The sequence below is a fragment of the Mangifera indica genome, chromosome 15, assembly GCF_011075055.1.
Source record: "Mangifera indica cultivar Alphonso chromosome 15, CATAS_Mindica_2.1, whole genome shotgun sequence".
In the NCBI taxonomy this organism is placed as follows: domain Eukaryota; kingdom Viridiplantae; phylum Streptophyta; class Magnoliopsida; order Sapindales; family Anacardiaceae; genus Mangifera; species Mangifera indica.
The window spans coordinates 11,003,434-11,030,528 of NC_058151.1; the positions used below are offsets into that span (position 1 = coordinate 11,003,434).

At 31.3% G+C, this 27,095-nt stretch overlaps 4 protein-coding genes across 4 annotated transcripts; all 4 read left to right on the forward strand.

The window, feature by feature from the left end:
* The first annotated feature begins 2,919 nt into the window (after positions 1–2,919).
* LOC123197331 lies at positions 2,920–5,462 on the forward strand. Its single transcript, XM_044611581.1, has 2 exons — positions 2,920–3,230; positions 4,987–5,462. The coding sequence occupies exons 1-2, from the start codon at positions 2,978–2,980 to the stop codon at positions 5,139–5,141; spliced, it is 408 nt and encodes a 135-aa protein (XP_044467516.1). The 5' UTR covers positions 2,920–2,977; the 3' UTR covers positions 5,142–5,462.
* A 3,401-nt stretch (positions 5,463–8,863) lies between these two features.
* Positions 8,864–9,325, forward strand: LOC123197482. Its single transcript, XM_044611804.1, has one exon. It carries the CDS (start codon positions 8,864–8,866, stop codon positions 9,323–9,325), a length of 462 nt encoding a protein of 153 aa, XP_044467739.1.
* Positions 9,326–12,806: 3,481 nt separating this feature from the next.
* Positions 12,807–13,412, forward strand: LOC123198236. Its single transcript, XM_044612905.1, has one exon. The coding sequence runs from the start codon at positions 12,891–12,893 to the stop codon at positions 13,350–13,352; it is 462 nt and encodes a 153-aa protein (XP_044468840.1). The 5' UTR covers positions 12,807–12,890; the 3' UTR covers positions 13,353–13,412.
* Positions 13,413–17,551: 4,139 nt separating this feature from the next.
* On the forward strand, positions 17,552–18,347 carry LOC123198376. Its single transcript, XM_044613072.1, has one exon. The coding sequence runs from the start codon at positions 17,706–17,708 to the stop codon at positions 18,144–18,146; it is 441 nt and encodes a 146-aa protein (XP_044469007.1). The 5' UTR covers positions 17,552–17,705; the 3' UTR covers positions 18,147–18,347.
* The last annotated feature ends 8,748 nt before the right edge of the window (positions 18,348–27,095 follow it).

A 27,095-nucleotide genomic window follows, 5' to 3' on the forward strand; every position in this document is an offset into this window, starting at 1 on the left:
TTTATATAAAGGGGTGCAGTATATATATATATATATATAATATATATATATAATATATATATATATATATATATATATATATATAATTAATATAATATATATTTTTTATATTCCATGCACCTGCACCCATTCCCGCACCTCTTCACACACCCGCACCCTTTTAGTTAATTCCCGCACCCTTTATATATATATATATATATATATATATATATATATATATATATATATATATTATTAATATAATATATATATACATATATTGCCCCCTTTTATATATAAAGGGGTGCGTGGAATTGATTGAAAGGGTGCGATAATTCCTGAAAGGGTGCGACAATTGACTAAAGAGTATAGGTGTGTGAAGAGGTGCGGGAATAGGTGCAGGTGCATGGAATAATATATACTGCACCCTTTTATATATAAAGGGGTGCGTGGAGGGGTGCAATTTCCCGCACCCCTTACACATTTCCCACACCCCTTGATATAATATAAAAGGGTACAATTTCAATCACCCTTTAGTAAATTCTCGCACCCTTTAATAAATTCCTGCACCCTTTCACACACCTGCACCAATTCTCGCACCCGTACCCTTTAATCAATTCCCGCACCTCTTCACATTTTCACGCATCCGTTTGTATTTTTACGCATCCCTTCACATTTTCACACACCGCTTCACATTTTCACGCACTCGTTTGCCCGTTTATATTTTTATGCATTTGTTTTGTATTTTTATGCATCCGTTTGTATTTTCACGCACCCCTTTATATTTTCACACACTCATTTGTATTTTCATTTCCTTCCTGTACCCCTTAACACTTTCCTGCACCCCTTTTGAGAAAACGCACCGTTTTGAGAAAAACATACCGTTTTCGATATATCCATTATTTTTCATATATATCAATTAATTTTAAATTTAATTATTTTATAAATTTATAGATTTTATAAAATAAATTTTATAAAATTTGTAGATTTTATTCATAAATTTTATTCAATCTATAGATTTTCAATGTGTTTTTCAATTTTATTCATAGATTAACATTTTCAATCTGTAGTATATATGTTTTTCAATCTTGATGCGTATAGTTAAACGTAAGTAATTAAACGGTGAAATACTACGATAAACGTTGAGAAATTAAATGAGGGTATTTTTGGAATGAAAGATTCAATTTGCTTAAAAAGATAAAACGTATGAATTGCTGTCAAAAAATATTTAAGCGGGAAAGCGACCGCCTATTTTAATTAATATCCCCTTTAGCTGTGTGAGTTTGGGGGGGTTCTTTTTTGCGTCATTGGAGGTTAAACGAACAAATTCAGGGATTTTTGAGAGTATCAATGGGGTGAAATTCGAACTTTAAAGAAAAAAAAACAAAATAAGGGATTTTTGAACTCTGATTTCAGAATTAGATTGATTAATTTCAAACCCTAAGAACCCTAATTAAAATTCAATCAAACTCTAATTTTAATTTCTGCAATTATGATTTCAGTTTCAATACAAATTCAAATTTTATAACTTAATATGTACTGTTCTATATTACATGAAAGATTTATTTATATAAATTAAATAAATAAATAAATTATACTCTATAGGATCTATACACAGATTATAAAATACTGAATTAGAGTTTTAGGAATGCTTGAATCGCTATGTAAACTAAATTCAAAAGCGGCTAAAATTATTTGCTGAAATATCACCTTTTAACGTGACTTGGTTTTTTACTCTAAAAACCTATTTGAATGATAACTTTAAATGAGTAAATTATATTACAATTATACTGTACTAGGTTTTGGAATAAAAACCTTGTCTATATATAATAGGTTAATTGACCTCATCAAAGTCTAATAACCTCAAGGCCATACTTGTGTGTCCATCCAGAGCATAACATTTAAATGTATTGAGTTTATTATTATTGATTATTTAAACCTATTTACAAACTGATATTAGATTAGTTTAAGTGATCAATAAAGATTTATCGATCTATACGTATTGTTCTATACCATATGTAAGATTTATTTACAAAAACTTGAATAAATAAATAAATCAATTATAATCCATAAAATCTACACATAAGTTATAAAATACTGAATTAATCTTTATAGTTTTAAGAATACTTGGATCATTATGTAAACTAAATTTAAAAGCGGCTGAAATTATCTGTTGAAATATCACCTCTTAACATGACTTGATTTTTTATTCCAAAAACCTCTTATAATGAGTAAATTATATTGCAGTTATATTGCATTAGGTTTTGGAATAGAGATATAACTAATATATAGTAAGTTAATCGATCCTATCAAGGTCTAATAACCGCAAGACCTACACTTGTGTGTTCAATCAGAACATAATCTTCAAGTGTATTAAGTTTATCCTTATTGATTATTTAAATCTATCTACAAACTAATATTAAACTATTTAATTATCAATATTAAACCAAAACCATAAGCTGAAGTTTAGCCAGCTTAGCTAAAACACATTTTTTAAGGCAAATGATCAATGCCATTCAAAGCACTGAAGCTAAAACATGCACATCTGTAACATAGTTTAACACATCTGTTTCCAAGAACAATTGATCTAGTAATTAATGTCATCACTCGTAACGAAAACATAACTTGTTTGAAGATGCAAATCAAGGTACATGCATCATTGAGTACCACTGAAACTGAGAGCTCCTTCATCAGTTCAATGTGAACTTTATCTCTGCTGCATATTTTGGCTGTGCAGTCTGCATGCTTTAATTTTTATTCCTACCGCCATAATTTTACAAGTACATCAGTAGTTGATCAGTTCAATATTGAATTCTAAGAAACACAGTAGCTTACAAATATATAAATAAGTTTAGTTCTAACATGATTTAAATCAAGCTCAAAAGATATTCCAACCCGATTCGGATCGTATAATTCCTGGATATTAGCCCAACTTATGGTTTTGTCTACCCGACCGTCCTCTGTGTCCCATCCCATTACATTTTTCTTTCAATTTCTCATGGCTCTCTCCATTACTCATGTCTCGCTCCCTTCCTTCTCTTCCTTCCATAGAAATCGAACCTTGCCAACAATTTTCCACCGTTATCTGAGACCAACAACAACACTCACTTATTCATCAAGTCTCAATTCAATTCAATGCTCAGCCAACCCCGATACCAAAACTCTCAGAACTTGCAAGAACTGCAAAACCCAGTTCGACCCTTTGCTTAACCACCCTCGAGCTTGTAGATTCCACACCGCTCATTTTGGAGGTAACCCACTTCATTTCTCTTTTTCTTTTCAACTAATTTGTCATTCTATTTCATCTTTAATTTTGATTAAGACAAGGGTCTCAAAATTTAAGCTTCTTTTCAGAGAATCAAATTCTGTTGATGATTTATGTTATCACCACTTTGGCAATTGTATGTGTGATAATCCGGTGACTGATTGACTGGTAAATAATTCATCTTGTGCAATTTTTTTCGAAAATTGAGCTGAGCCGAACAATCCAAATGAATTATTATCACATTTTCACCAGGTTTTACTATCTTATATACAATAAAAAAGGGTAAAATTTTTACACTATCTACTGTAGATTGCAATGCGTTTCTGCTGTTTTGAGAATTAAATCTATTGGGAATTTTGTGCCTAAATTGATCAAACACATAACAGAATGATTGTTAAAATTTTATTAAAAGGCACAAAACCCTAACCCTAGAACAGGGTGTGAATAGAAGCTTAAAATAAATAGAGAATATTCAAAATACCATGATAGTGTTGGAGACTCCTCTCTGTGATCTCTATGTGAATGAGTCTTGAACAACTCTTTCCAAGCATAGAAAAACCACTACTTGTCTATAGAGGACAATGAGGACACCACTAACAGTGGAGAAGTAATAGGGAACTCAAGGATGGTGGTAACGATCTTTTGGAGTAGATTGACAGAGATAAGAGAATTTTAGAGAGAAATTTTGTAATGTATTTTTATGCAAAAGTGAACAGTGTCACCTAGGGCAACATAATGGTCATTCCTTGAGCTGAGCAGGTGTATCCATGTTTTGCACCATGTTGTCATTAAACAATCTTTACATGAGAAATATGTCATTACTTGTAGGGTTATTTAATACTATGATAGCTTTCCTATATAATTTATGGCTTTGGTCGAGATAATACTTGAGGCTAGGAACGTTTTTAGAATGACCACTTAATGTGTTCATAAGGTTGTTACAATCAAGACACACTTAATCCCCTTGTCATGGTTACTGCCATTATAAGGATTAATCTTAACATATATGCAAACATCTACACAAACAGATAAAAAATGTCATCTTGTTAATACATAAACATGAGATGGTGAGAATGTATATGGTCAAAATGATTGGTTGTAGTGCACAAAATCTAACAACCTCTTACTTTATCTGGAAATTTGTCTGAACGATGCATACGTACAAGTTTAGCTGTTTGTTAGTAAGGTTGATTTAAAATTAAAATGCCTGCAAAAATGAAAAATCCAGAAATGAAAATCTATGTGTGTGTTTGTTCATTCATAATGTTTAATGTAGTGTATCTTTGGATGGGAGAACAATCATGGAAAGTAAATCAATTATCAAGTTTGCTACTTGTAAGTATGGGAAAGCTTTGTAACAATTTTCTTGTAGATGTCATACATTACAAGATATTTTACCACTTATTGTGCCAAACCATGAATGCTAGTGACCGTAATTCAAATAAGCTTTAATTAAATGAAACTCTTCTTTTCTTAAATCTGTTAGGATAGATTTTGCAGGTCTCTCATGGAACTACTAATGTTGCAGATAAAAAAGGATTTTCAATTGCTAAATACACGGTCTTTAACACCAATATATCTTTACTTTTAGTCTGTACTCCTGCCTATAGTTGTTGCTGTGACATATTCCTGTATTTGGATGTTTTGGTGTGTTTTGTTCCTTATGCCTTTTTTCTTTTTCCTGGTTTGCTGAAGACAGATGTGGCATGACACGTTAATCTATCTTAAGTATGATGTTGCAGGAGAAACGAAGAGAAAGTTTGAAAGTGTCTACTCAGGAGGCACCATGGATACTCCTGATTCTGGCAAAGTTTTCCAATACTGGCATTGCTGTGGATCTGAGGACCCCTTTGACCCTGGATGTACTGCTGCTCCTCACTCCTCCTATGATGATTGATGCAGTTGAAGTTATTCCAATTTAGATGCCTAATTCACTTCTTTCACCTTAAATACTTGATTGTTTACTCATTATAGTTGTGGGTCTCAAATGTACATGTGCACCAAGGAAACTAAAACCAAAGATTTTATTTTTAGTGACTAAACCATTTTCTTAAAAATACAAGTTTGGTCCAAGGCTTTGATGAGAAGCGTCATCCTATTTTGGCCAGAGGATATATACTGTTAATGTAACAAGTTTTTACTTATCATCGGTTTGCACTCTGTTCAGAGGAAGAACATATCCTTGTGTAGTGCACAATTATCCAAAATTTTACTTCCAGATTTTCTTGTCGCCATTAACCTTTGGTTATATGTGCATGTCTTTCCTGCAATATAAAAGATTCATTTTACAGTTTCAACCTTCATTTTGGCTAAGTTTCCTGTTTTCTGTGTCCTTTATTATTCTAATAATTTCAAGGCCTGAATAATTCTCCAAATGAGGGTGAGCAAAAGAACTGGGTAGAACCAAAATCGTCAGAGTAACTGACATGATGGCTGACGATTTGGTTCTAGTTTCTATTTGGAAACGGCTTTGGTATGGTTTGTTTTAGTTTCGAAAATGATGGAACTAGTATTGTGCAAGAATTAGATCTGTAATCAAACCTAGGATACTCGGTCGGGTACCTGACTACCATTTCTTTGTTGCCTCACCAACCACCATAACCTCCACTAGACCCTGTTCTTCTCACGTCCGACTCTCCTTGTTTTGACCCCTTCAACCTTGGTATCAATGAGCTAGCTACACTGGTTCCCCTCGATGCTGCTACAACATCCATCACTTGGTCCAATCTAAGCACAGTTATGCTTTGAGAAGTGATTAAAATTTTGCAAGCGCTATGGTCACTCTCAGGTGGAATACCAATCTCATTCAAATTATTCTTTCCCCAACATCATATAAAGTTACTAGCACGGTGGTTCCCTCTCTTTCCATAAGTGCAGATGCCACTACAACATCCATCATTTGGTCTGGTCTAAACACAGTTATGTTTTGAAGGGTGATTAAAATTTTACGATCTCTATGGTCACTCCCCGAAGGAACATTGATTCTAGTTGATTCATAATTAACTGGGAAAGATGTTACATGTTAGCAATTTTTCTTTGAATCCTCATAATACTCAGATTTTAAGAGACAATTCCCATTACTACTTCATCATATATCTTTTTCTCTTTTGCTTGTTGATTGATTTTGCTCACCAACGTGGTCGTACCTATGTTTCCCATCCTACATATTCTTATCAAGTTGATAATATCATCAACAGTTTCTAGAAACAAATTCTATGACTTTTTCTTTTTGTTTTTTTGTGTGTGAGGGGAGGATTCTAGACTGTTTGACGGTGAAAAGGACATGGGGAGAAATCTTTTTGGTTTTGTTTGAAATAAAGAGGAAAGCGCAATGAAATGAAAGGTAAAAGAGTGAAAGAAAGGTTGTGAGTCGTGGAATAACAACAAAAAGAAAAAGCAAAAAAGAAGACCAATGCATGAACCACGGAAAAGCTAATGATAAAAAGAACATGGAATGGATGGAATGAATAAAACAAATTTTCCTAAAATTATTTGTGTGAGGTGTGAAAAATATTTGGTACCCAGAAAGAAGAAGAACTGACCATGTAATTTTATTTTTAAAACTAATTAATGATATTCATTTTAATATACTAAAAATAATAATTTAAATTTTTAATAATTAATAAATATCAGTTGGATGATTTTTGGGAACCTAATGTAAGAATAAGTCAATTGGCCTCGAAAGAATTGGGATACAATGTATCTAGTTAAATTTATGGGTACATTTGTTTATTAATTTATTGTCAACTTTTGATCTTAATGCAAAGTTGAAATTGGGATCTTCCTATTTAATCATCGAGAATCAAAATTTAGATTTATAATTGAATCGGCGACTATTAAATTATTTAAATAAAAAAATTATTTAAAAATATTATTAAAGAAGTTTCAATTCAAATTCTTTTTATTAAAAAACCACTTTAAAAAAAACATTTTTAAGGATTATAATTTTAAAATCACATCAAATATCAATTTAATAAAGGGTATAATTTAGTCTAATTAGTGATTGAATTGATTGATTGATAATCAAATTGATTAATTATTGAAAAATACTTTATAATCAAATATATAATTTAACTTATTTAATGTTAAAATAAATTTAGTTTAATAAAATATATATTTAAATATGATAAATAAATTTTAAGTTTATGATTTTATAATGAATTTAAAAAATTAATTTTTTATATTAGTCAAATCACATCTTATTATATATATAATTTAATTAAAAATTGACGATTTAAGTGATAGAATATAACGTTTAAAAGTCTGAAACACTTATTCTCAGCCAAAGTATAATGTAATTCAAGGATTTAAAAACTGAACCAAACAGGTCGGTCTGTGAACCAGCACTATAGCCGAGTGCTATTGAAGGCAAAACTGTTTTGAGGTTGAAATCAGATTGGACGGCGATTGAATCGTAGATTCTCGCCTGATCCGAGGTCCAACCAGGTTCAAGGCTACATATAAAACACTATTTTTCTTTTTCCTGTCCCTTACAGTGCACGCAGACGCAATCCTCAGTTGCTGCAGCTGACGAATTTCTTGTTCTTTGCCGACAACGATTTAAAGACTACGGCCGATGACAATACTGCCATCAAGGGGTATTGGTTTACAGGTTCACAAGGCAGCAGTTTCACGGTTATATTTGCAACATTTCACGACAACTTCTCAAGCTTAAGCGGTGGCTGACGACGACGAGTTTCCGTTGCTATTATGACCATTGACTTCTTAGGCAACGACATGAAGTTGGCGTTTTATAAGGCTTTGTAAACTCTTTAGAGCAATTGCTTAAGGCTGTGAAAACTTTTGAAAGTTTCAAATTAAAAGTTTCAAATTTAAACTACATGTTATGAGTTTATGTTTGCACAGTGAAGTGAACTGAAGTAATAAAGAGATAAAAATTGAATTGAAACAAGGGAGCAATCGGTCAATTTTATATAAAATTGACTAAACTATCAATAAAGAGATAAATACAATGAAGTCAACCTTGGTTTATATAAAATAATAGGTCAATTTTACGACTAAACTGTAATTCCGGTCTAACTGATCGATTCAAACTGTTCAACTGATTTAATCGAAACCAGTACTTAAAACGTTTTTTTATCTGGGTCCGATTTTGAAAACCTTGATGTAATTGTAAATTCTCATATTAGTCAATTTCTCTAAAGATTATAAATAAATGTTTGAGTTTTAAAAACATAGGGAGGAGAAGTAGAGATTTTATTATACTTGGGTACAAAAGGTCTTTTAGCCTTTTTAAAGCCGACCTGGGGGTATGTCAACAATTTTCTAGTTCATCAATTATTGATTTTTATTTTAATAATTCGAAATATTAAATTAAAATGAAAAATCTAACTGCGGATGCAAGTATCGGCAAGGAGCTCAATATTCTAGGAAGAATCATCTGATTAACTTTATATAATAAGCGCCGACATCAGACGCCAACGCGTGTCACGAGAACGCGGAGAATGGACACGTGTCAACAACCCATCAAACTCTTCGCCTAATCTTACATCTTAGATTTGCATCTATAAATACACAACAGCTTTGTCTCTCCACATCCATTAATCATCTTCAGCTTTATTTCTCCACTCAATTCGATCTTTCTCAAATTATTCAGAAATGGAATCAAATTCTCTCTGTTCTTCAATTGTTCTTCCTTCTCCTTCACGTTCTCAAAACAGAGGATTTGGGCAGGTAAAACCAACGCCAAGTGGCCGCAAAGTTTCTGTAAAAGCTGTAATGGACTCCGGCGACTCAAACTACAGGAGGCAAGGGCAGATGGTAGATGAAAGCATGATTGTGTTGAGGAAACGCATACGTGAGATGAAAATGATAGAGAGAAACTACGAGCCTCCGGTCAACTGGATGGCCTGGGAGAAGCAATATTATTCATGTTACGATGAATTAATATGCCAAGGCGTTGGGTTTTTGCAATCTTATTTGATGAACTGCCGGCCGAGTTTGGCTCTTGGGTTGGTTGCAGTGGTGGCCATGAGTGTCTCGGCTTCCGGCTTTATGGTTGCATCGCGGTTGTTAGAGTTGGCTAATGGAGTTTTGTCTGCGGCCGGGCATGTTGGTTGAATTTTGTACTTCTTTGATTCTTTATGCATGTAAATACAAGAAATTAACCACAGCGATAGGTGTTGATTTCTGTAGTTGTATATGTTTTTCAGGAAAGTAATGACAACATTCTAGTACTGTTTGGCTTGTTTTAGAGAACTAATTTAATTTTCTCTTTTTGAATCTATGATTCAATTGTTGAATTTTAATGGTTAGAATCTATAATACTAGGTATATCTAATTTTGAATATAATAAGATCATATGATGACGAATCTTGCAATGTTTTAGTGATGAGTATATGATACAACTTGAGTAATAAAATCTTGTGCTATGTATGCATAAGCCGGAAAAAGAGTGCATGTGTTGGACTACTAAGGAAGTAACTACCCCTAACTAAAACTACAAGGCTTAATTGAAAACGAAATGAAGTGAATTATCGGTTTTGTAATAAAGACCCTTATGCCCTCGCTCGAATCATTCTCCTAGAGAAATATAAGCTTGTAATACTCAATCAAAAATATGATTTAAATATTCAATTGAATACTCAAAACTAGATACAGATTATATACATAGTATATTTTAAAAATATATTATAATTGGTAAAAAGAAGATATAGAATTTGGGTCAACCCAGCTCATTTTCTCATGAATGTAGAGGGCCTATGTATACAAATTAACTAGGCTATGTTGGGGTCCACTGACATATGACCATCTTATGTCTTGACGTTGACATGACCTAATCTCTAATTTCTTCGTCTTCTCTTTTATTTTCCAATGCGATGGGAAGAGGTGTTGCTTGGAAATTAGACAGTGAAAAGTAGATATGGACTTTAGTAAAAGTAATTTATCTTAAGTCCATGATTTCACAACTAAGTCTTCTCATATAATTTTCATATCTTTGAAAACAATTTCGAAAGTATTCACAAGAAATAGCGGTAAAACTACCAAGAAATTCTATAATAGAGAGATTTTACTATATGATATGTACGATCAAAAGTCTGTTTGATGGAGTATATCTTTATTGTGATTTAAGGGCTATGGACCATTGCTATATGACTACCATGACCGAAGAGTCTCTAAAATTATTTTTTGGTTAATCCAAAATTGGCTCTCAGTTTGGCTATAATGAACATAGAAGGTAACTCCTATAAGTGTGAGAAGTTTGAGAGATATGAGAGAGAGAAATGACTACCATGTCTTTTTCTTAACCATTTTCATCCATAAAAACCACATAAATAATATATTTTTAAAATATATTCTAATTTAAAGGTGAATTCAAACTAAACTGAGATCAAACATAGGTTGGCTCAAGTTCAATTCGAATGGTTTTAGAGATAGTTCAAGTTCGGCTTAAGTTCATTGAACTAATTAGAATAAAGGTTTGAGTTCGACTTAGAAGAAATATTAGAGGTTCGTAGCTCATTTGAATTCGTAACTTGAATTTATGATTTGAGTTCATAATTCAAATTCGTAGTTTGAGTTTAGTATTCGAATTTGTGGCTCCATTTTTTTAGCCCGAGTTCACCATGTATATTTTACACACAAAAACTTTGGTGGATCAACCATAGTGACAAACTTTTAACCAAAGTTCAGAGAGTATGAGAGAAAGTGACAAAGAGATATGGAGAGAAAATGTTTCTCTCATGCTCTCAGCCTTTTTGATTTCTTTCTCTCATATTCTTTGCCTTTTTGGTCAATGCACCAAAATTTGGTAAACCATTTTCTTTTCGTTGTCTCTCATCGTGTGAATGAGAGGGATGGAGACTATGAGAGAAAGTGACGAAAGAATAAGGAAGAAAATGGTGGAGAAGAGAGAAAGTGATGACAAGGTGGTAAGAAAATGGTGGAGAGAGTGAGAAATTTTACTTTGATGGAGAAAGAACTTTTGTTTTATTAATGGAAGGTAGAGGAGGGTGTAAAAAGGTGGGGTGGAGGGGGGGGGGTTGTAAGAAATTGCATGGAAAATAATGGATAAAAGTGGTACATTTATCTGTTATATGAGCTGACTTAACTGAGACATGACTTAGCTTGGTCTAAACCGAGTTGATGGTTGGCTCATGACTTAAATTGAATTGAATTTGATCTAATTCAAGTTTGACTCGTTTTTTAGATGAGTCAAATTTCATGACTCGAATTTGGTTGAGTTGCCAAAAATAAACTTGGATCGAGTTACAAAAAGTTGAGTCAGCTTTTATGAGTGAGTTGGTTTGGCTCAGATCCAAACCTATTCTAATTGGTAAAAAGAAGACAGGTAATTTGGGCCAACCCAACTCATTTTACGAATATAGAGGGCTTATGTATACAAATTAATTGGGCTATGTTGGGTTTCATTGACATACAACCATCTTCTGTCTTAACCCTGACTTGACTCAATCTCTAATTTCTTGGTCTTCTCTTTCAATTTCCAATGGGATGGGATGAATATGATTTCCATAACTTACTTGAAACGTTGTTGATTGAAAATTAGAAAGCGAAAAGTTGATGTGGAGTTTAGTAAAAATAGTTGACCTAAAGTCCATGATTTCACTGCTAGGTCTTCTTATATAATTTTCATATCTTTGAAAATAATATCAAAAGTATTTAGTCATTTATAAGAAATTGTGGTAAAACAACTAAGAAATTCATAAAAAGGGTAAAAATATGAAAATTAATAGAAAAATATTATGTACATATATTTTTTAGTACTTAATTAGATATACAGATAATATGTCATATCTTCTTTAGTTCAGAATCACCAAATTATATAAAAATATATTTTATATATATCCAATTATATATTTAAAAATATGTAAAATTAATAATTCCTCTCTTTTTGTAAACCGATCGATTTAAATTAAGAATAAAACTATATTACAAACATGTGACTAATTTACCCATATGAATTAGGATGACAACATATAACTGACCGATTTTGAAGTGAAAGAAAATAAATGCTCATATTACCCAATCTTACCAATTTGTATTGATAAATTAATAAGATTTATTTATATATGTAATATTACTTTTTAAATTATTTTAAAGTATAAGAGATGAAAATAATAATTTTTAAAATAAAATAGGAGAAATGCCATTTACTCTCTACCAAGTTTTGAAAAATGATACTTACACTTTCATTTACAATTTACATTATGATATTTATATGAAATTACATAAATACTCTTTTTTTTTTTAAATTTTTGGTTGAGTTTAATGGATGGGTGAGAAATTGTTTTTCTTTTAACTTTAATGGTAGAAATATGTGATTTTGTGAAACCTTGGGTGGGAATTAGTCATTTAGTAACGGCCAAGAGCCCAATTTTCTAGTAAGAATCATTAGAATGAGTAATATTTTAATGAATACGCGCCGACCATTACCCTAGGAGCCAACCGCCATCCACTAACTGACGCCAACACGTGTCAACATTTTACAGGAGAACGCGAAGAATTGACACATGTCAACAACCCATCGGGCTCTTTGCCTAACCGTAGATCTTAGGTTTGTATCTATAAATAGTACACAACTTAAACAGCTTTGTTTCCCAAATCCATCCATCATCTTCAAACTCAATTCGATCTTTCTCAAATTAAAAAGTCTTTATTTTTAGAAATGGAATCAAATACTCTCTGTTTTTCAATTGTTCTTCCTTCTCCTTCACGTTCTAAAAACAGAAAATTTGGGCAGGTAAAACCAAGGCCAAGCGGCCGCAAAGTTTCTGTTAAAGCTGTAATGGACTCCGGCGACTCAAACTACAAGAGGCATGGGCAGATGGTAGATGAAAGCATGATTGTGTTGAGGAAACGCATCCATGAAATGAAAATGATAGAGAGAAACTATGAGCCTCCGGTCAACTGGATGGCCTGGGAGAAGCAATATTATTCATGTTACGATGAATTAATATGCCAAGGCGTGGGGTTTTTGCAATCTTATTTGATGAATTGCCGGCCGAGCTTGGCTCTTGGGTTGGTTGCAGTGGTGGCCATGAGTGTCCCGGCTTCCGGCTTTATGGTTGCTTCGCGGTTGCTAGAGTTGGCTAATGGAGTTTTGTCTGCTGCCGGGCATGTTGGTTGAATTCTGTATTTTTTAAAAAAAAATCTTTATGCATATTAATACAAGAATTAACTACAGCAATATTACTATATCAATCAGTTATACATATGCTAATATATTATCATATAGTTAAATAATTTTAAATTTAAAGTAAAGTAACACTAAATCATTTGATAATACATCATCTATATATCTAAATTGTATACAAAAAATTATGTGTATAGGGTGTTGATTTGTGTAGTTGTATATGTTTGTTAGGAAAGTAATGACAAGATTCTCACATTGTTTTAGAAAACTAATTTAATTTTCTGTTTTTGAATGTATGATTCAGTTGTCCAATTTTATTGGTTGGAATCAATAATATTATGCTCACTCAGTTTTAAGTATCATAACAAAATCCTGCAGCCTAAGTGGTAAAATCTTTAACGATGAATGCGTAAATAGGTAAAGAGTACATGTGTTAGGCTATCAGGGAAGTAATTACCCCTAAATGAAACTACAAAAGAACCTACTTAGAAATGAAATGAAGTGAACTATTGATTGCGTGATAAAGACCCTTATGCCCACGCCCCAATTGTTCTTCCCGTGGAATATGCCATGGAATATAAGCTTTTAATACTTAATCGGACATATCATTTGAATATCCAATACTAAATAGGGACTGATGGCTATAGTATATATTAGGGATATTAATTAAAATAGGTAAAATTTTTTTTACTTAAACGTTTTTAGGCAAACGTAAAACAATTTTACTTTTATAAACAAATAAATTTTTAATTCCAAAAATACCCTTCCCGACTTATTACTTATGCTTAATTTCACGAAAATTTTTCTTCTGAAAAGCTTCTAACATTGTATATTTGTTACATTCGATAATTCGAAGGTTGAAAAACTTATTTGAAAGATCAATTATTAGTCCAATTGAAAATATTAACAAAGTGAAAAATTGGGCAAAGCAGGGCGCGTAAAGTGGTAAGGTGCGTAACGTGTGTACGGGCATAGAGTGCGTATGGGTGCGATTTGAGTGCCGTTTAATTGAGTTACTCAGCCCATTTGGTTCCCTACTTCCTACGCCGCATTATCCAAAACACACTAAACCCACCCATCTGCTATCCTTTATAGGTCCATTTACTTTGGTTTTACTGAGATTGGCACTGTGAGATCGTGGTTGTGATCGAGAATGTCATCGGATTCGTCTGAGGTAAGTGGATCTTCTGGATGCATGCTTTTAGTTTGAGTTTATTAGGCTTATTATATAGTATATTTGGCTGGATTTTATTCTTTCTGTGTTGCTGGTGACAAAGAGGAAAAGTATGCCGTTCACGCACCCCACACGCACCGCACACTTCGCACGCACCTCACGCACCACGCACTCCGCATGCACCCACACACCCTGTATGCATTCAAGCATCCCTTCCCTCGCCTACGCACCCTGTATGACCCTTGACACCCACAGGGTCGGAAGGGTATTTTTGGAATTACAAATAAATTTACTTATAAAGGTAAAATCACTCTACGTTTATCTAAAAAGGTTTAAGCGGAAAAATTTTTATCGATTTTAATTAATATCCCTATATATTATATATTTTAAAAATATATTGTAATTGATGAAATGAAGACATAGAATTTGGGCCAGCCCAGTTCATTTTTGACAGATATAGAGGGCCTATGTAACAAATTAATTGGCTTTGTTGAGGTCCATCAACATACAGTCATCTTATGTGTTGAAGTTGACTTGACCCAATCCCTAATTTCTTCGTCTCCTCTTTTATTTTCCAATGGGATGGGATGAAAATAGTTCACATTACATACTCGTAACGCGGTTGCCTGGAAATTAAAAAGTAGAAATGAACTTTAGTAAAAGTAATTTTTCTAAAGTCCATGATTTTACTATTAAGTCTTCTCCCATATTTTTCATATCTTTGAAATCAAAATCAAAAGTATTTACCAAGGAGTTCATACAGGGGAATCTTCAGAAAAATAAGACAATTAATAATTCCTCTCGCTATATACGTAAAACGTATAATTTAAGTTAAGAATAAAAATATACTCATAGGTTTGATAGCTAAAATCATTAGGTTTTATTCATATCTCTTTAACCCTACCTCAATCTAAAATAAAATCATATTAAAATTTTTTAATCCTAAATCAAATCCAAATGTTTTTGTATTGATTTGATCTGATATAAAGTAACATAAACTATGTAATAAACAAAATCGTGTCAAAACATAGCATGATAAATAAGTTTATAACTTTTACTTCAAAATAAAGTTATTGATAACCAACGAGATTAACAACTTGTCAAATATTAGAACACTAACGAAAAAACAGATAAACTATAAATAGTTTTTTAGAAGTGTATCAAAAAGAGTTATTATATTAGAACGAATGTCTTTAGTAGAAGATGATAAATTTTTGCCAAAAGGTTTAAGACAAACTCTTTCGAGTTTACATGCTGCTAACCTTACAATGTTCCAAGTATACATTTTAAGGGTTAATTTAATGTAACTATCATAATTGAGCTAATAAAATAACTAAAATTAAGTTTTAACTTGAAAAATCCTAATATCGAGAAGTCTTATAATATTGTCTTTATTGAATATTTTTTTTGTTTGTATTAGCATCGGTAATGTCCTTTGTGATCTCATTTAATTTAAAATTATTATCTTCTGAATCAAATAAACCCTACAAAGCGTCACACTTTTTCTTGTCCACATGGTTTCTATACATTCCATTTCCATTTCAGGTAAGTTTTTACAATTTATCATGCAACTTTCTATCTATAAATTTTTAACTATCTACCTAATCATTTAGCTAACAACAACGCTAAACAAACATTAGCTAAACTAGCTATGAACTGAACTTCACCAATGGAAGCAACAAAATTCTTATCCTCCACGATTCTTCCTTCCCATCATGGAGTTTCTTCCTCATTGCTATGCCGAAAGAGGAATACGAAAAAGCCCTATATCTTAAGCATGGGTGGGAGTAGAGGATCGGAAGGACGAGATTATGAGGGAAGGCTGGTGGATGAGAACATGATTGTGCTGCGAATGCGCATTCAAGGGAAGAAATTGTCGGAGGCAAAGTATGAACCGCCTTCGAATTGGATGGACTGGGAAAGGAAATATTATGTGCAGTATAATTAGGATGTCTGTGAAGTAATGGGGCTGTTGCAGAGTTATTTGATGAACATTAGGCCAGGTTTAGCGGTTGGGATGATAGGTGTCGTTGCAACGAGTGTGGCCATTTCTACTGGGGTACTCCTGTTTCAAGCTGTGGAATTGGCAAAGATTATCTTATTTGGCTTTCATTTCATGTAAATCTTTAACAAATTAACAGAAGCCAATGTATGGCTATCTAGATTTAATTATAAGTTGAAGTTGGCATCAGTTCTTCTTGAATTAATGCACATTTTATATTTTTTCTAGTTTATTTTCATAATTCTTAAACTTAAGGTTGATTAATTCACATACCCAACTGCACTAGAAAACATTCAATAAATTTGTTACTACTTTTCTTTGTTTTGATATAATATAAACTTCATCGTGCATTTGCAATTACAGTCATGACTCATAACCAAGAAGAAGATCATCTTCTTTCACCGAAAGTCGAAGATATGAATAGTTGGGCTGGTACAAAAGAACAGAGAGGTCTAATATTTTATTTGCTAGAAAAATTATATGGGAAAATAAAGGTAAAATTGTTATTTATTAAAAAATTTTAAAATAATTAAATATAAATATTAGACAAAAATGAAAGAGATGAGACTATCTTCTTGATTAAATGATTGTACAATAAACTATGTAAACTAATATTAAGTATAAATTTATATACATATGATGATATAAAATAACATCTAGTTACATAATAACATATAATTATTGATATATAAATTAATATTTATTATAAGTTTTCATAGTTTATTCCACGGTAATTTAAGAAAATAGTCTCATCTTTTTTATTTTTGTCTAATCATTATATTTAGTTATTTTAATAATAATTAATATATCTTTTTATTATCTTTTTTATTAGTATATATAATTTTGCTCGAAATAATATGTATATAAGAAAAATGTAAATATGGAAACCAATGAACATTCACCAGTTTTTGTTTATATTTTATTCGGAATATTTACTCAAGAATTATTCTGGGATCTCCTCCTATAATTTTACTTTAAAAAGAATAATAAAGCACACGCCCGCCATGCTTCCTTCATGGAAAAGCCACTGTAATTGTGCAACTGCGAAGCAACGCATCTTCTCTGGGCTGTCGACACGCTTTTATAATTTACCAATTGCCACGCAACTACTTATCTACGCCACTATAAATAATGGTTACTTGCGCTAGCTAACTCACAACCATCTTCAAGAATGGATGCAACCAATTTCTTATCCTCCAACACTACTTTTCTTCAACAGCCTGCAGGGGTTTCTTGCTTGTTCTCAAAAAAGCCCTATATCTTAAGCATGGCTGGACGTAGAAGATCGAAGGGACACGATTATGAGGGAAGGCTAGTGGATGAGAACATGATTGTGCTGCGAATGCGCATCAAGGAGAAGAAACTGTTGGAGGCAAACTATGAACCGCCTTCGAATTGGATGGAGTGGGAAAAGAAGTACTATGTGCGTTATAATGAGGATATCTGCGAGGCAATGGGGTTGTTGCAGAATTATTTGATGAACATTAGGCCGGGTTTCGCATTAGGAATAATAGTTGTTCTAGCTCTGAGTGTGGCTATTTCTACTGGATTTCTCTTTTATCAATCCTTAGTGATAACAAAGATCATCTTTTCTGGATTTCATTTGTTGTAATCTTTTAGTATAAAATAAAGAATTATCCTTAACAGGTACCTAGCCACCATATATACGGTTTTGTTTAGGTGTAACTCGGGGATTCCATATGCTCAAGCTACCCTGTGGGAGCAAGACAAACTGATAGTCATTGTAGCTTGGTCTTCTTGTTGTTTAAATCAACTGGGAATATAATCTCAAATGTAAAATAATTTAAAAGAAGCTTTTGTATTAGGCATAAAGTTAAGGAAATCAGATGCTGAGCAAATTGCTCATTAGCGAAATTAAGATGATTTCAAAGCAGAAACAGTCTCAATGAACTTCTTTCTAGCCAACCAGCCACATTTTTTACGCTATGAAGTCAATCTTAAACTGTTATAAAGCACGTTCATTATCAGTGGGCAAGGTTAATTAATTATAATATCCTTTGAAGTTCATAACTTGATTACAACTTTTTCAAAAGCTAATCATGTATCTTTGACACAAATTCCTCAACTTTTCCGCATGAAGCTTTCCCAGTTATGATGTTTCATGGAAGACTTAACCAAACTCTTATATCTGACTACAAAATGTTATTGCCATTATTGTGTGAATATTAATGATGGACAGTACATATATATATAAGATGTCTTGTCCCAGGCTAATGTATGTAATTTAATGTATTGCACAAGTCAAACTACAGTAACAACACTAAGGATATGTTAATAGACCCTAACATTGGGAAAAAAAAGAAGGAATATTTAACGTAGCATCATCCGATGATAGAAAAATCAACGTTCATGATATAGTTATTAGCTGATGTTATAAGATATCCTGAAAGGGATGTTCTGAATGATGTAGCTAGATAACTTGCTTATGCCACTGACTCCATAGGTCTCCCAATGGGTATATATCTATCTCCCTCTCTACTTGTATTAGTCCTTTATATATCTAAGATTGAGATGAGAAATTAATATTTAAAATTTCTTAATTCAAATATGACTATGAGAATTTATTCACCACTAAAACAGAATATTTATGATGACAGAATGAACCCGATTGGGAAGTATAAAATAATTGTTCATTGTTACCAGGGAGGAGAATAAGAAGATGTTCTTATAAATATTGTCTACATCTACTATTAAGCTCCTATTGTTATAGGATGAAAAGTTTATTCACATTTCTATAGGAAGAATGGATAAATGATGTATAACTTTAGTATAACAAAGATAGGAAAAGAGACACAGTTTATTAGAATTCTAATGGTATGAAAATTTAATTAGTTCATGCATGCGTACACACCCCAAATTTTCAACTCAATTTTTTCTTCACTAGGTATAGAGTAGCTTGGCTTCTTTTATTGACAACAAAGTATTGCAATTGAAAATTTCTTGAATTAGGATCCTCTTTAAATGCGTCAATTTTGAAAGATTTTACGGCAAGCACCTTCCTGTCTATATTTGTGATTTGTGAGGCCGCAGTATCTTATCCCGTGGTCAATTTGCCGCATAATAAGACAGCGCTAGCTAGAAGTTTTGAGTTTGACATCTATATATATTTAATGCACACACAACGAAGAACCTATTGCTAAACAATAAAGTAAGTGTTACTAAATTTTTGTTTTGACGTTAAATTAGAAACCAATAAATATTTATTCATGGTTAGAAAATTTCAAAGCTATAATGATTCCATCTCTTAGTGATTTACCAAATTCAATCCCAGGTGTAATTATATCCTTGAATAAACATTTACCTGATGAATTATGTCACATAATTTAAGACTTTTAAGGTGTTAGTGTATCCTAGAGACGTATATAGACCATATCTGATTGAATCCGCTTTAGTACCATCTATTAAGCTTGTGTGTTCTGTTGGATTTAAGTCTAGTACAATAACAAGCAAAATTTACTAAGTTCATGACACGACTTTATATATATAAAAGATCGTGTCATACCAAAGCCTTCATAAGCCAACCCACAAGCTTTTATTGAGTTAATCCATTAATTTAATAAAAAATATTTTTGTTATTAAATAATTTTTTAATTATATTTTCTAATAAAAGAAAATATATTATGAAATTGAATTATGATCGAAAAAAAGATAAATTTATTTATAATTGATAAGTTGAGTTTTCATAATTAATCTCATCAATATGAGATCCAAAACTTGAGTTTGGTTAAAACTTACTTTTTGTTTAGTCTTTATTTATAGTGGATGAATATATTCTATTATATGTGAGACTCTTTTGCATTTCGTACTTTTGCAAAAGTGTCTCACATCTAAAAGAATATAAATATTCATGTCTTTTACACATTATAAATAAAAGTTTAATATCATGTTTTAACTAAACCTAAATTTTGATTGTTTAACATATGTGAGATTGATTCAAAGAACTCAACTTATTTTTTTAGGTCTAAAATTTTAATTTCTTATAAAAATTTATAATTTTTTATATTATAATTATTATTTTATTTATTTATTTATATTTTTTAATATTTTAGCACAATACTGATTTAGGAAGATCGATAGTACACTCTAGCCAGTTTGCGGGTTGACATGATCTGTTACAATAGCAGGTCATGCTTGTCCAAATCAGGCTAAAATAAAGAGCCTAGACCTCGGCCAGCCCAACCTCTTTGACACCTCTAATGTATCCTTAATCAATACTAATTTGTTGATAAATGGACGATTAATGATTAATCAGATGATGAAACTACTAATAATCACGTTATCAATACAATACATAGAGAGAGAGAGAGAGAGTATAATATCAAAACATTAATAAGAGATAAATTAATAATTATGATATATATTTTTTTTTTTGGTTTTGATTTAGGTTAATGGACTAACTTAAGAATATTATATAATAATAAAAGCTTTAGAAGTTTTTGTATGTACCACTATTAATATAAAGGGAAATTTAAAAAAAAAAGATTAAAATAAAACGGGCTTAAATAGAATAGATCAATTTTTTTGGGTGTTAAATGGGAAGTAATCAATACTTTACAATTTGATTAAAATGTTCTCATGTAAAAAGTCTTAAATTCATTTTCAACAGCAAAATTTCACATTCTCGCTCTATATACTTGAAAATAACTAAGTACACTATTAGTGATCACAAATCTGGCAATTTCATTTGATTCTAGCAGAAAAAAAAGGGAAAAAGGGTTAGTAAAGTGTTCTTTATTATTATTATGTTTAGTAGCTTATAGTCTAGAGATTTAAGCATTTAGTGTATATTTAGGGCGTTTAATGTCTCGATTTTGTCAATTTTTGTTTTATTATTAAAATAGTTTCAATCCTTGGCAATTCTGATAAAATTTGTTAATAGATTTGTGTTATAATAGGTATATAATCGATTAATATTGAAATCGTATTTGAAAATGATAGATTTAGAGTGATTCAATCACAACATATGATTTGCAATCACCACACTAATAATGCATGGTGATCAAGGTTGAAGACATGGACTTATTTGATATTTTTAACCATGTGTGAATTGTGTGGTAGGGGTCTTTTGGTTATTTTAAGTACGTGAGGGAGGGGGTTTACAATCCACCATGCAGGGCACACGTGGTGGGGATTTTTGGTAATTTTCCACCACACATGTTTTTGTTCAATATGTATAGCATGTGTGGCAGGGTTTTATGATATTGTTCGATTTTGCGAGTTTTTGATATTTTTTAATTTTGGGGGGTAATTGATATTTTCTAGTTTAAGGTTTTTTTACTTGTAGTTTTCAAATTTTTTAACCTTTTTTTTTTTTTGAGTAAAGCATGTATTATGGAAATTAACCTATTTTTATATATTTTCTTGCATAATCTTACTTCAAGACATAACAGAAAAAGGGACCAATCATGCTTCAAGACATAATAGAAAAAGGGGCTAACCATGCAATAATCTTAGATTTACTTAATAGCGCCACTTTAAGATGCAAGTGATGATGTGTGGCCACTAGAACTCTATAGCCAGTACTAGATCAACCTTGACGATTCGACAAAAAGAAATTTTCAGAACGATATGTTTTGGACATTTTCTTTCGTTAAAAGATAGTCATTTCAACAAAGTACTACTTGTACAGTCATTCATTCTATGTGAGGTGGTGAGGGCGAACTCCATTGAGGAGTTCTAGTTTAGAATTGATATGGTTAACATCCAGTTTAGTTCATATGAGTTCGGTCATGATGGGCTTACAATTCAACAGGTAATTTAATATACATAGTAACTTTTGTCTACCACTGACCATAGGATTTGAGAGATATACTTTATAGACAAGACATCAGTGGCGTATGTTGACATCTTATGCATCTTTGTATAGAGGGCATTGGGAGATGATGACTTCGATGCCATGAAGTTAGCATTACTTTACTATTTTCACTTTAATTTATTAAGGGTCGATAACAAAAAGGTGATCCCCAAGGAAGTTCTCTAGTTAGCATATCACATCAATGGATACATAGAGTTTAGGCTGATCAAGAATAAGCCCCCCTTTATGCGACAATACAATATTATAGGGTTACCTCTAGCTTTCTAAGTAACTATGTCGTCTAATCCTATTATTTATCATTTCTTAAATAATAAATAATATGTTAATAATTTTTTAATAAAACCTTTAAATTGTTATCACAATTTGGGATATATGAGACACTTGACAGATTGGAAAGTTGGGCAGAGCACATGTCCTTTTCAATACAATCACACATTTTGAGGTGGTGGATAAGAGACATCCCATGATGGGATGATGTCAAAGTTAGGCAAACCCTATAGGTATGCATTGATTCCATCAATGTCATCTGATAACTGGCTAACCTACTTGGGGATCACCTTTTTATCATCGGCCCTTAATAAACCAAAGTGAAGTTAGTAAAATAGCACTAACTTCAGGACATCAAAGTCATTATCCTCCCATGCCTTCTATTCAAAGACGTGTAAAATGTTAGAATACATTATTGATATCTCATCAATGAAGTATGTCTCTTGAATCATGTGGCCGATGATACACGAAAGATATTGATGTATATTGGATCACCTCTTGAATTGTAGGCTTGTCACAAGGGTAAACTCATACAGACTGAATCAAACATTAACCCTATAAATAATAAACCAACATTCTTAACCGGAGTTCGCCTTTACCACATCACGTAGAATGAAGGAGTGTATACCAACATTCTATTGAATTGACTATCTTGTAAATGAAGAAAATATTCAAAAAATAAGGTCCTTAAAATTTCTTTTTGTCAATCCTTCAAAGTTGACCTAACGTTGGCCATAGCGTCTGCACTTTAAAGTGATACTTCTAAGTAAATCTAAGATGATCAAATGCTTAGTCCTTCTTTCTTTTAAATCCCGAAGCAAGATTCTCCAAGAAAATAAATAAAAATAGGTTAACTTTTATAATACATGTTTTATTCAAAGAAAACATACAAAAAATTTAAAATCTAAATGTTAAAAAACCCTACACTAGAAAATATTAAGGGAAATTATAAAAAATAGCCAAAATATCTTCTTACTAAGCAAAAATGCATAAAGTCACTATTTTCAAGGAAAAATGCCCAAATTCACTATTTCTAAGCAAAAATACCTATGACTTTTTTTAAAATATCAAAATTACCCTTCCCCTCATTTATATAAGCTCCTCATTCACTATAAGGGGTTAAATGAAATTTTATTAAAATTAGGGAGGAATTTTGATATTAAACATTATAAGTTTTTCAATGAAATTTTAGGAATAGATAATTGAGGGGTCAAATGAAATGTTATTAAAATTTAGGGGGTACTTTGATATTAAACATTGTAGGAGCATTATAAATGAAATTTTAGGTTTTTTCCAATTTCTTAGTAAATCTAAGATGATCAAATGCTTAGTCCTTCTTTCTTTTATATCCCAAAGCAAGATTCTCCAAGAATATAAATAAAAATAGGTTAACTTTTATAATACATGTTTTATTCAAAGAAAACGGACAAAAACTTTAAAATCTAAATGTTAAAAAACCCTAAACTAGAAAATATTAATTACCCTCAAATGAAAAATATCATAAAACCGTAAAAATTAGAAAATTTTAGAAAAACCCCAGCACATGTGCTACATGTATCGAATAAACACAAGCGTGGTAGAAAATAACAAAAGAAACCCTTACCATGCGCACCCCATATGGTGGATTGCAAACCCCAACCCCCCACCTTACATACCATAAATATAAAAAAAAAACCCCTAACATGTAGGTCATATGTACATGTCTCATACCAAATAGCCCATTGGTTTATCCAAAAGCCCTACCATGTGGGTCACTCATGGTTGAAAATTATCAAATAAGCCACCATCTTCAACCTCAATCACTATGTGTGATTTGCGTGGTGAGAGCGAATCATGCATGGTAACCGAATAACCTTAAATCTACCATTTTTAAACCTAATTTTAACACCGATCAATTATACACCAATTTTAACACAAATCTATTCACAAATTTCATCAAAAATAATTACGAATAAACTAAGACTCGAAATACACTAAATTCATACCATGTTTAAATCTCTACATTATAAGTTGGTGAACATGATAATGAATGGTTTAGTAACTATTTTTTGCCAATTTTTCATCAAAAATTAAGTGAAATCATTGAATTTGTAATTGATAATAGTGCATTTGTGGTGAGTTTTGAGTATGCGAGGAGAAAATGTGAGATTTCAAAGTTGAAAATGAATTTAAGACTTGTTATGTACGTGCATTTTCATCAAATTGTAAAGTTTTATAAATATAATTGAATAATTGAGGATTGTAAATAGAAAATAAAAATAAATTAAGGTTGAGAGACAAAAGATTGATTGTACAAAGTTGTGCAAACTTTTTGTGAAAGTGAAAAATTAAAGTGTGTGTATCAAAATACAAAGGACGAGGGGTGCATATAACATTTTGCCACCGCCCTCCATGCCATCAAAATTGAAACTGACATGAAATGTGGTCGCCCAAAACATTAATTGTTTTGTACTAAAAGGTCATAAATGCATTATTATTTTTATTTCACTTTAATCGATGAAAAGCCACCATTTCATAGCACTTTTCTTTGAATTTTTATCACTTATAGATAATTACATTAATCTAACTGAGAAAAAATCTGGTGAGAAGAAAAATCAAAATAAAGGATTAAAATTATTTGATAAATTGTAAAGTGAGGTTGGACATACTTAAACTATCTAATTAAAAATCTTACTAGGAATACTCAATAAGACAAAATCTAATAAAAGAAAGAATAGTATAATGCACATTTTGTTTAATATGTGACATACTTAAAAGATTTGCTCTCCCTATTGAGTGCTTCTCCTGATGAATGCTCCTTTTGGTGAATGCTCTTCTCTTTATAATAAGATTAATTTGATTGTTTGTTGAGTTGTCATATACGTATGTTATATACTAACTTTTCAAATATTGATATCAATAATATCTTAGTGAATAAGTCTACAAGATTGTTGTTAGATAAGATTTGCTCGACATAAATTTTTCGACTCTTCTAAAGCTCATGAGTGTAAAATAATTTCGGTGAAATATGTTTGGTTATACCTTCTTTAATATATCCTTATCTAATTTAGGCAATACATGTTATATTGTTTTTATATAATATTGAAAGAGTATCTATTGTAGAAAGAAGACTACATGTATTTTGAATGTGATAGATGACAAATGGTACCCATATGCATTCTTGACTCATTTCATAGAGAGCTAAAATTTTTTAATAATTCGAAGATATTACAACTAAGGTTTGTTTGGTAGAATGATGTGATATTGTTATGTTATTATAAGTGAAAAATATATCTCTCTTGAGAACGAGTCTTATGAGGGTTAGAATGATAACCAACATTTACATATCAAACCAAACTAGAATTTTTAGGAGATTTAATATAATAGAATAATCTCAAATCCCTAATTCCACATAGGTAACAAAATATATGTTTGATTTCATTCTAGTAACAACGGATTGATGTAGAGCTAAATCAAGTAAATAAATTCACTACAAAAGATATATTTAGTTTAATGTTTTGAGCCAAATATAATAAGACACCAATAATATTAAGATACAGTGCTTCTGGATTAAATATTTTTTCATCTTTTTCTTTTGGATGAAATGGGTTCTTTTTCGAATCAAGAAATCAAATGACCATTGGGGTACTCAAAGAATAAGTCTTATCTATATTAAAGTGTTTTAACAATTTTTCAATAAATATTGATTCATGGATAAGCATTCATTCCATTTTAATTGTACTCGACCTACAGACCGAAACAATATATTATTTTCCTTAAATCATTTATCTCAAATTCTTTTTTTAAATATTCAATAGTTTTTAAGAGCTCTTTAAAAGTCTCGATTAAATTCATGTCATCAACATATACTACTACAATGGTAAAACCTGATTCTAGCCTTTTAATAAAGACATATAAGTATGTAGGGTCATTCACATAACTTTCTTTTATTAATTATTCATTGAGGTGATTGTACCATATTCTTTTAGATTGTTTTAATCCATACAATGATATTTAGAACATGATTAAGTACATGCTTTTTGAATTGAACCTTTTTACTTCAAACAATTTAAATCATTTTAAAAGTTCCATATAAATTTCTGTATCTAAGTTTTTATACAAATAAATAGTAACTATGTCCATTATACGTATATCTAGCTCGTCAAAGACTATTAAACTGATAAAATATCGAAATGTGATTATATCCATTACATTTGTGTATGTTTTATCGAAGTCTATACTCGACCTTTGGGAAACGTCTTGGGCTATAAGTCTTGTTTTATATCTAGCAGTCTTATTTTTCTCACAAATACTTATTTATATCCAACAGGTTAGATGTCTTTAGATATTTGGACTACAAGCCTAAACACTTAATACTTTTAAAGAAAAGTTAATTATGCTAGAATTGCTTCTTCTCATTTACGCTAATCATGCCTATGTTTGCATTTGTCCACAGTACATGGTTCAAAATTATCATCA

What these genes read in the sequence shown, in the direction of transcription:
- LOC123197482 (XM_044611804.1), top strand. Translation starts at nt 8,864, where the DNA reads ATGGAATCAAATTCTCTCTGTTCTTCAATTGTTCTTCCTTCTCCTTCA.
- LOC123197331 (XM_044611581.1), top strand. Translation starts at nt 2,978, where the DNA reads ATGGCTCTCTCCATTACTCATGTCTCGCTCCCTTCCTTCTCTTCCTTC. An exon ending in CCACACCGCTCATTTTGGAG is followed by an intron (nt 3,231 to 4,986) that starts GTAACCCACTTC and finishes ATGATGTTGCAG; the next exon opens with GAGAAACGAAGAGAAAGTTT.
- LOC123198376 (XM_044613072.1), top strand. Translation starts at nt 17,706, where the DNA reads ATGGATGCAACCAATTTCTTATCCTCCAACACTACTTTTCTTCAACAG.
- LOC123198236 (XM_044612905.1), top strand. Translation starts at nt 12,891, where the DNA reads ATGGAATCAAATACTCTCTGTTTTTCAATTGTTCTTCCTTCTCCTTCA.